This window comes from Oncorhynchus mykiss, chromosome 16, assembly GCF_013265735.2.
Source record: "Oncorhynchus mykiss isolate Arlee chromosome 16, USDA_OmykA_1.1, whole genome shotgun sequence".
In the NCBI taxonomy this organism is placed as follows: Eukaryota; Metazoa; Chordata; class Actinopteri; order Salmoniformes; family Salmonidae; genus Oncorhynchus; species Oncorhynchus mykiss.
Window position 1 is genome coordinate 67778461 of NC_048580.1, and position 10237 is coordinate 67788697.

At 47.6% G+C, this 10237-nt stretch overlaps 1 protein-coding gene across 5 annotated transcripts in view; it reads right to left on the reverse strand.

The window, feature by feature from the left end:
• Nucleotides 1-10237, reverse strand: part of LOC110491155 (extracellular sulfatase Sulf-2) — a 267272-nt gene that overhangs the window by 5191 nt on the left and 251844 nt on the right. For 2 of the 5 annotated variants that reach the window (XM_036947631.1, XM_036947630.1), the window contains exons 13-20: nucleotides 10044-10237; nucleotides 7971-8067; nucleotides 5434-5528; nucleotides 4941-5000; nucleotides 4521-4690; nucleotides 4302-4444; nucleotides 3105-3228; nucleotides 2529-2562 (exon numbers count right to left, since the gene is read on the reverse strand). The exon at nucleotides 10044-10237 is cut by the window's right edge and continues 65 nt beyond it. In XM_036947631.1, coding sequence (XP_036803526.1) covers nucleotides 2529-2562; nucleotides 3105-3228; nucleotides 4302-4444; nucleotides 4521-4690; nucleotides 4941-5000; nucleotides 5434-5528; nucleotides 7971-8067; nucleotides 10044-10237 — 917 coding nt within the window. Of the gene's footprint in view, nucleotides 1-346; nucleotides 401-2528; nucleotides 2563-3104; nucleotides 3229-4301; nucleotides 4445-4520; nucleotides 4691-4940; nucleotides 5001-5433; nucleotides 5529-7970; nucleotides 8068-10043 lie in introns of all 5 variants that reach the window. The other 3 variants (XM_036947627.1, XM_036947628.1, XM_036947629.1) reach the window with 2 other exon arrangements.

Consider the following 10237-nt stretch of genomic DNA (forward strand, 5'->3'; position numbering starts at 1 on the left):
TAGAGGTGACTGTTAGAGGTGACTGTTAGAGGTGACTGTTAGAGGTGACTGTTAGAGGTGACTGTTTTGGCGGCATCGTGAGTTAGAGTTGACTGTTAGAGGTGACTGTTAGAGGTGACTGTTTTGGTGGCATCGTGAGTTAGAGTTGACTGTCAGAGGTGACTGTTTGGTGGCATCGTGAGTTAGAGGTGACTGTTAGAGGTGACTGTTAGAGGTGACTGTTAGAGGTGACTGTTTGGTGGCATCGTGAGTTAGAGTTGACTGTTAGAGGTGACTGTTAGAGGTGACTGTTAGAGTTGACTGTCAGAGGTGACTGTTTGGTGGCATCGTGAAGTTCCAGACTCACAGTGATTTGGAGGTGGGCATCTTCACTTTTGGCCACTTTCTGCGTTGAAACTGCCTGATGCACAAGCAGCAATAAGATAGACTGTTATTCAGCCCGTTCAAGCAGAAGAAGCCCTCAACCTCAAGCCCTCAACCTTCTCCCAACCTCAGTTAGAAGGAGTGTAGAGACAGTGAAGCATACACTGAGTATTCCCCAGGGTTAGAAAAGTGCTCAGTGCAAATCCCCCAAACCAGAAGTCATGCAAAGATGCAAAGGAAAAACAAGAGAGAAAGAAAGAAGGAAAGAAAGAGAGAGAGAGAGAGAGAAAGAGAGAGAGAGAAAGGGAACACCAAAAAACACACTCTCAATCGCACGTCCAGCACAGGAGGCTGCTGAAGGAAGGAGGGCTCATAATAATGTCCGGAACGGAGCAAATGGAATGGCATCAGACACATAGAAAACCAATGTGTTTTATAACAGTCCACTGATGCCGCTCCAGCCATTACCACGAGCCCGTGCTCCCCAAAAAAGGAGCCACCAACCTCCTGTGACGTCCACACTTCGCCCCACACGTCGACCCACACGTCGCCCCACACGTCGCCCATATACACAATCTCTATGTACTTTCTAAGTGTTGTGTATTCTGTCAACGTATTCTAGACCAAGTAGATAGTCAACTATCTTTTAGGAATGTTTATATTCATTTTATATAAACTCAGCAAAAAAAGAAACAGACCTTTTTCAGGCCCCTGTCTTTCAAAGATAATTAGTAAAAATCCAAATAACTTCACAGATCTTCATTGTAAAGGGATTAAACACTGTTTCCCGTGCTTGTTCAATGACCCATAAACAATTAATGAACATGCACCTATGGAACGGTCGTTTTAAGACACTAACAGCTTACAGACAGAATGCAATTAAGGTCACAGTTATGACAACTTAGGACACTAAAGAGGACTTTCTACTGACACTGAAAAACTCCAAAAGAAAGATGCCCAGGGTCCCTGCTTATCTGCGTGAACATGCCTTAGGCACGCTGCAATGAGGCATGAGGACTGCAGATGTGGCCAGGGAAATAAATTGCAATGTCCGTACTGTGAGATGCCTAAGACAGCGCTACAGGGAGAAAGGACAGACAGCTGATCGTCCTCGCAATGGCAGACCACGTGTAACAACACCTGCACAGGATCGGTACATTCAAACATTACACCTGCGGGACAGGTACAGGCTGGCAACAACAACTGCCGAGTTACACCAGGAACGCACAATCCCTCCATCAGTGCTCAGACTGTCTGCAATAGGCTGAGAGAGGCTGGACTGAGGGCTTGTAGGCCTGTTGTAAGGCAGGTCCTCACCAGAGATCACCAGCAACAACGTCGCCTATGGGCACAAACCCACCGTCGCTGGACCAGACAGGACTGGTAAAAAGTGCTCTTCACTGACGAGTCGCGGTTTTGTCTCACCAGGGGTGATGGTCAGATTTGCGTTTATTGTCGAGGGAATGAGCTTTACACCGAGGCTTGTACTCTGGAGCGGGATTGATTTGGAGTGGAGGGTCCGTCATGGTCTGGGGCGGTGTGTCACAGCATCATCGGACTGAGCTTGTTGTCATTGCAGGCGATCTCAATGCTGACATGACCCTCCACCATGACAATGCCACCAGCCATACTGCTCATTCTGTGTGTGATTTCCTGCCAGACAGGAATGTCAGTGTTCTGCCATGGCCAGTGAAGAGCCCGGATCTCAATCCCATTGAGCACGCCTGGGACCTGTTGGATCGGAGAGTGAGGGCTAGGGCCATTCCCCCCAGAAATGTCCAGGATCTTGCAGGTGCCTTGGTGGAATAGTGGGGTAACATCTCACAGCAAGAACGGGCAAATCTGGTGCAGTCCATGAGAAGGAGATGCACTGCAGTACTTAATGCAGCTGGTGGCCACACCAGATACTGACTGTTACTTTTGATTTTGACCCCCGCTTTGTTCAGGGACACATTATTAAATTTCTGTTAGTCACATGTCTGTGGAACTTGTTCAGTTTATGTCTCAGTTGTTGAATCTTATGTTCATACAAATATTTACACGTTAAGTTTGCTGAAAATAAACGCAGTTGACAGTGTGAGGTTTCTTTTTTTTGCTGAGTTTAGTGCTAATACCTAATAAATAGTTAAGTGCAGAGTGGTGTTTATGTCGATGAGTAAAGATACCTGTATTCATCATAGCTGCTTCGCTCTTTACCTCCTGAAGAAGAGACAATAGCAGTGGTTAGAGAACATAGGAACAGATTCCTATCAATTAAGGCATAGAGACCTCGTTAAGCCATGTAGGTGTGACTCTGTGTTGAGAGGGGCGGGTTAGAAAGAGCAGTTGTTTTAAAAAATCAAAATGGTGTCTGAAATTCAAATAGTGTTAAAGAAAACAACAACAAAAAAAACCAGCAGAAATCGACTTTCAACTGAATTGGCCTTCATTAAAAGGAACAGAGCTCCTTCCAGAGTGAGTGGTTGTAGTCGTTTAAGATGCGGTACTAGAATTGATACATGAGAGGTATTGCATGGTGAAAACAAGAACACAAAGCAAGGCAGGACTTGGGTTTGGCGAAGAGGATGATGGGGATGAAGATAGAAAACAGAGATCATTCTTCTGTAGTGACAACCCACAACAACCTGAGATATTGTTTGTGTGTGTGTGCGTGCGCGCGTGCGTGCGTGCGTGCGTGCGTGTGTGTGTGTGTGCGTGCGTGCGTATGTGTGTGTGTGTGTGTGTGTGTTAGAGGAACTCACCCAGCTCCAGGTTGCGGGTACGGGGGTTGCACTGCTTGTGACCCTTGCAGCTGCGGAGCTCCATGAGTTGAACGTGGAGCTGATTTAGGACGGTTCGGTCCAGTGTGTTCACAGCATTCATCAGCTGCACAGACAGACAGAGATACAGAGAGAGAGGAATGATGCTGGTCTTCATACATATTTGAAAATGAATTCATAAGAGCATCTCCAGCTGTTATACAACAGATTGTTTTCAGTGTGCCATCTTGAAGACAGGGCTACAGGCTAGATAATGTCAGGAAGAGGAGCCGTGTCTACAGAGTTGGGACGTTTCATCCTTTTCCCCTAACCTGGCCCCACTTGTTTCTGCATTACGATGCATTAACATGACACTACGACATTCTGTAACAGTCATGTTAGAACATCATTAACATGACACTACAACATTCTGTAACAGTCATGTTAGAACCCCATTAACATGACACTACAACATTCTATAACAGTCATGTTAGAACCCCATTAACATGACACTACAACATTATATAACAGTCATGTTAGAACCCCATTAACATGACACTACAACATTCTATAACAGTCATGTTAGATCTTCATTAACATGACACTACAGCATTCTATAACGGTCATGTTAGAACCCCTTTAACATGACACTACAACATTCTATAACAGTCATGTTAGAACCCCATTAACATGACACTACAACATTCTATAACAGTCATGTTAGATCTTCATTAACATGACACTACAACATTCTATAACAGCCATGTTAGAGCCCCATTAACATGACACTTCAACATTCTGTAACAGTCATGTTAGAACCCCATTAACATGACACTACAACATTCTATAACAGGCATGTTAGAACCACATTAACATGACACTACAACATTCTATAACAGTCATGTTAGAACCCCATTAACATGACACTACAACATTCTATAACAGTCATGTTAGAACCCCATTAACATGACACTACAACATTCTATAACAGTCATGTTAGAACCCCATTAACATGACACTACAACATTCTATAACAGTCATGATAGATCCCCATTAACATGACATGAGGAATATTTAAATAATGCTGTGTAATTAGAATCAGAACGATATTCTAGAATCAGAACGATATTCTAAATGTATTACTCTGTTAGATACAATCTTACAGAGGAGTGAGTGATAGCGGTGAGGAGGAGCACTGACCTGGTAGGGATCTGTGTTGAGGTCAAAGTACTCCAGGAAGCCAGTCGCAAACTCACAGAACAGGAAGTTGTGAGTTTCGTTGATGGTCCTCACGCACCAGTAGGTGTTGTTGTTGGCACTGGTGCAGGCACAGAATGGACCCACTGCAGACAGAGAGAATAGTCGGTGCTAGTGTGTGTGCGTGTGTATATGTGTGCGTGTGTGTGTACAGGGTCTTACTTGTCCAGAAGGGGGCGGTCTGCCAGTGCTGGTTGTCGTGGGTGAAGCAGGTTAGACCAGGCATGCTACAGGTGTCGTTGTTCCTCAGACGTTTCAGCAGCTTCCTCATCTTCTTCCTCCTCTTCTGGTCCTTCAGCAGCCACGCCTTGTTATCCTTATCCTGACCCTTCCTGATGACATCACACACACACACACACACACACACACACACACACACACACACACACACACACACACACACACACACACACACACACACACACACACACACATTGCACAGTGACACAATGAAATAGTCAGATATATATACAGTATATTGTAGATATACAATCATTACACATAGAGTTCATAAGAACACCTAGAGTTCACATCTCTTTCTTATAGGAAGGACACACATGATAAACAACACAAACCCCTTACCTGAATGGGTGAATGCTGCTTCCTTTGTACCTAAGCTTACTCTTGTACTTAGACTGGTAGCTGAAACACACACAGATATTCACATTAACAGCATTTATGATAAATATCTGCAGGGAGAACCACAGGGGGTCTGAAGTAAAGCTATTTGAGTGGTAGAGTCACTGTAATGTAATGCTGGCGTTTAGTGTGTGGGGGTTTGTAAGAAATCAGTTGAGCAACGTAAACTGTGGATTGAGAAGAGGAGAGAAGAGGGGAGGAGATGAGAGGAGAGGAGAGGAGAGGAGAGGAGGAAAGGAAAGGAAAGGAGAGGAGAGGAGAGGAGAAGAGGAAAGGAAAGGAAAGGAGAGGAGAAGAGAGAGGAGGAGAGGAGAGAGGAGAGGAGGGGATGAGAGGAGAGGAGAGAGGAGGAGAGTAGAGAGGAGGGGAGGGGAGGAGAGGAGAGAGGAGGAGAGGAGGAGAGGAGAGAGGAGGGGAGGAGATGTTCTCTCTTTACATGTAGCGGAGACAGTCACACTCCTCTGGGCGGGCCTTCTTCAGATGACCCCTGACTTCTCTCAGATTCTTGATCTTGGTCTGCAGGGTCTCAATCTGAGAGATCGGCAGGACATTAGATTAGACAGAGAAATGTCACAACACAATGATGTGGTCCTCTACAGCTGAGTTGTTAGAGAATGGTGCTTGCAGTGCTAAGATAGTGGATTCGAGTCCCAGTACCACCCGTTCAACGAACTCATAATTATACAATCAATGATTTCATTAGCAGCTATTATGTGACCACTGAAGATCAACTGCATTGAGAAATAAAGCATAATTGTTTTGTGGTCATATGTGGGTTATGTGAGTGGCTGATGAGGCTGGCCTCGTGGTCGATGTGGGTTATGTGAGTGGCTGATAAGACTGGCCTCGTGGTCGATGTGGGTTATGTGAGTGGCTGATGAGACTGGCCTCGTGGTCGATGTGGGTTATGTGAGTGGCTGATGAGACTGGCCTCGTGGTCGATGTGGGTTATGTGAGTGGCTGATGAGACTGGCCTCGTGTTCGATGTGAGTGGCTGATAAAGCTGGCTTCGTGGTCGATGTGGGTTATGTGAGTGGCTAATGAGACTGGCCTCGTGGTCGATGTGGGTTATGTGGGTGGCTGAGAAGACTGACCTGCCTCATGGTCGATGTGGGTTATGTGAGTGGCTGATGAGACTGGCCTCGTGGTCGATGTGGGTTATGTGAGTGGCTGAGAAGACTGACCTGCCTCATGGTCGATGTGGGTTATGTGAGTGGCTGATGAGACTGGCCTCGTGGTCGATGTGGGTTATGTGAGTGGCTGAGAAGACTGACCTGCCTCATGGTCGATGTGGGTTATGTGAGTGGCTGATGAGACTGGCCTCGTGGTCGATGTGGATTATGTGAGTGGCTGATGAGACTGGCCTCGTGGTCGATGTGGGTTATGTGAGTGGCTGATGAGACTGGCCTCGTGGTCGATGTGGGTTATGTGAGTGGCTGATGAGACTGGCCTCGTGGTCGATGTGGGTTATGTGAGTGGCTGAAGAGACTGGACTCGTGGTCGATGTGGGTTATGTGAGTGGCTGAGAAGACTGGCCTATACCTCGTGGTCGATGTGGGTTATGTGAGTGGCTGATGAGACTGGCTTCGTGGTCGATGTGGGTTATGTGAGTGGCTGATGAGACTGGCCTCGTGGTCGATGTGGGTTATGTGAGTGGCTGATGAGACTGGCCTCGTGGTCGATGTGGGTTATGTGAGTGGCTGATGAGACTGGCCTACCTCATGGTCGATGTGGGTTATGTGAGTGGCTGATGAGACTGGCCTCGTGGTCGATGTGGGTTATGTGAGTGGCTGATGAGACTGGCCTCGTGGTCGATGTGGGTTATGTGAGTGGCTGATGAGACTGGCCTCGTGGTCGATGTGGGTTATGTGAGTGGCTGATGAGACTGGCCTCGTGGTCAATGTGGGTTATGTGAGTGGCTGATGAGACTGGCCTCGTGTTCGATGTGGGTTATGTGAGTGACTGATGAGACTGGCCTCGTGGTCGATGTGGGTTATGTGAGTGGCTGATGAGACTGGCCTCGTGGTCAATGTGGGTTATGTGAGTGGCTGATGAGACTGGCCTCGTGGTCGATGTGGGTTATGTGAGTGGCTGATGAGACTGGCCTCGTGTTCGATGTGGGTTATGTGAGTGGCTGATGAGACTGGCCTACCTCGTGGTCGATGTGGGTTATGTGAGTGGCTGATGAGACTGGCCTCGTGGTCGATGTGGGTTATGTGAGTGGCTGATGAGACTGGCCTCGTGGTCGATGTGGGTTATGTGAGTGGCTGATGAGACTGGCCTCGTGGTCAATGTGGGTTATGTGAGTGGCTGATGAGACTGGCCTCGTGTTCGATGTGGGTTATGTGAGTGGCTGATGAGACTGGCCTCGTGGTCGATGTGGGTTATGTGAGTGGCTGATGAGACTGGCCTTGTGGTCGATGTGGGTTATGTGAGTGGCTGATGAGACTGGCCTCGTGGTCGATGTGGGTTATGTGAGTGGCTGATGAGACTGGCCTCGTGGTCGATGTGGGTTATGTGAGTGGCTGATGAGACTGGCCTCGTGGTCGATGTGGGTTATGTGAGTGGCTGATGAGACTGGCCTCGTGGTCGATGTGGGTTATGTGAGTGGCTGATAAGACTGGCCTCGTGGTCGATGTGGGTTATGTGAGTGGCTGATGAGACTGGCCTCGTGGTCGATGTGGGTTATGTGAGTGGCTGATGAGACTGGCCTCGTGGTCGATGTGGGTTATGTGAGTGGCTGATGAGACTGGCCTCGTGGTCGATGTGGGTTATGTGAGTGGCTGATGAGACTGGCCTCGTGGTCGATGTGGGTTAAGTGAGTGGCTGATGAGACTGGCCTCGTGGTCGATGTGGGTTATGTGAGTGGCTGATGAGACTGGCCTCGTGGTCGATGTGGGTTATGTGACTGGCTGATGAGACTGGCCTCATGGTCGATGTGGGTTATGTGAGTGGCTGAGAAGACTGGCCTACCTCGTGGTCGATGTGGAGTTTGTGGTCCTTCCAGGCCTGCACAGACTTATAGATCCCTGTGTCACACTTCACTGTGTCATCGGCCAGGATGGAGCATCTGAGGACAGGATACACAGTGAGCATTAAGCCCAGCTAACAACACAATAATGTAGTATTAACAACACATTTAAACATGCAGTTTTAAAGCTGAAATATGTAACTTTAAGTTTAGTTTTTGTTATTTACTTTTGTTATTTACTTTTTCCATACAAATATGGAGGTATTGAAAATATATTTCACAGCAGTTTAAATTGTACAATAATGCTCTACATCACATGAGTCAAACTCATTCCACGGAGGGCAGAGTGTCTGCAGGTTTTTGCTCCTCCCTTGTACTAGATTGATGAATCAAGGTCACTAATTAGTGAGGAGCTCCTCTCACCTGGTTGTCTAGAGCTTATTATATACACTGCTCAAAAAAATAACACGTCCTAGATCTGAATGAATGAAATATTCTTATTAAATACTTTTTTCTTTACATAGTTGAATGTGCTGACACCAAAATCACACAAATTATCAATGGAAATCAAATTTATCAACCCATGGAGGTCTGGATTTGGAGTCACACTCAAAATTAATGTGGAAAACCACACTACAGGCTGATCCAATTTTGATGTAATGTCCTTAAAACAAGTCAAAATGAGGCTCAGTAGTGTGTGTGCCTGTATGACCTCCCTACAACGCCTGGGCATGCTCCTGATGAGGTGGCGGATGGTCTCCTGAGGGATCTCCTCTCAGACCTGGACTAAAGCATCCGCCAACTCCTGGACAGTCTGTGGTGCAACTGTGGCGTTGGTGGATGGAGCGAGACATGATGTCCCAGATGTGCTCAATTGGATTCAGGTCTGGGGAATGGGCGGGCCAGTCCATAGCATCAATGCCTTCCTCTTGCAGGAACTGCTGACACACTCCAGCCACATGAGGTCTAGTATTGTCTTGCATTGGGAGGAACCCAGGGCCAACTGCACCAGCATATGGTCTCACAAGGGGTCTGAGGATCTCATTTCGGTACCTAATGGCAGTCAGGCTACCTCTGGTGAGCGCATGGAGGGCTGTGCGGCCCCCCAAAGAAATGCCACACCATGACTGACCCACCGCCAAACCGGTCATGCTGGAGGATGTTGCAGGCAGCAGAACGTTCTCCACGGCGTCTCCAGACTGTCACGTCTGTCACATGTGCTCAGTGTGAACCTGCTTTCATCTGTGAAGAGCACAGGGCGCCAGTGGCGAATTTGCCAATCTTGGTGTTCTCTGGCAAATGCCAAATGTCCTGCACGGTGTTGGGCTGTAAGCACTACCCCCACCTGTGGATGTCGGGCCCTCATACCACCCTCATGGAGTCCTGCTGCTGGGTTGTTGCCCTCCTACGGCCTCCTCCACATCTCCTGATGTACTGGCCTGTCTCCTGGTAGCGCCTCCATGCTCTGGACACTACGCTGACAGACACAGCAAACCTTCTTGCCACAGCTCGCATTGATGTTCCATCCTGGATGAGCTGCACTACCTGAGCCACTTGTGTGGGTTGTAGACTCCGTCTCATGCTACCACTAGAGTGAAAGCACCGCCAGCATTCAAAAGTGACCAAAACATCAGCCAGGAAGCATAGGAACTGAGAAGTGGTCTGTGGTCACCACCTGCAGAACCACTCCTTTATTGGGGGTATCTTGCTAATTGCCTATAATTTCCACCTGTTGTCTATTCCATTTGCACAACAGCATGTGAAATGTATTGTCAATCAGTGTTGCTTCCTAAGTGGACAGTTTGATTTCACAGAAGTGTGATTGACTTGGAGTTACATTGTGTTGTTTAAGTGTTCCCTTTATTTTTTTTGGAGCAGTATGTATAATTGAAAGGAATAACTGAACAACCCTTGTCTACACTTTACATTTTGTGTTAAGTTAGGTGAACTATCCGAATTTCAGCAACCAGGAAATGGCGGAGGGATTTCGGCATAGTACACCTTCAACACATTCAACATGCAGTACTAACACAGTACAAACACCATCCACATAGAACCTCAACACACTCCCTGACCTGTGTGTGACTTTGATGTCAGAAGGTACTATAGCCAGACTGTTGCTGCTAGTCCTGGGACTGATGGTGAATCCCATGCCACTGAAGTCGTCCTCAGTGTCGTCGCGTGGCCCCGGGGCCCCAGTCTCGCTGAGGTTCTTGGGGGCCAGTACAGGATGGTAGCCATCCCCCAAGTCTACAGCATACAGTTCCCC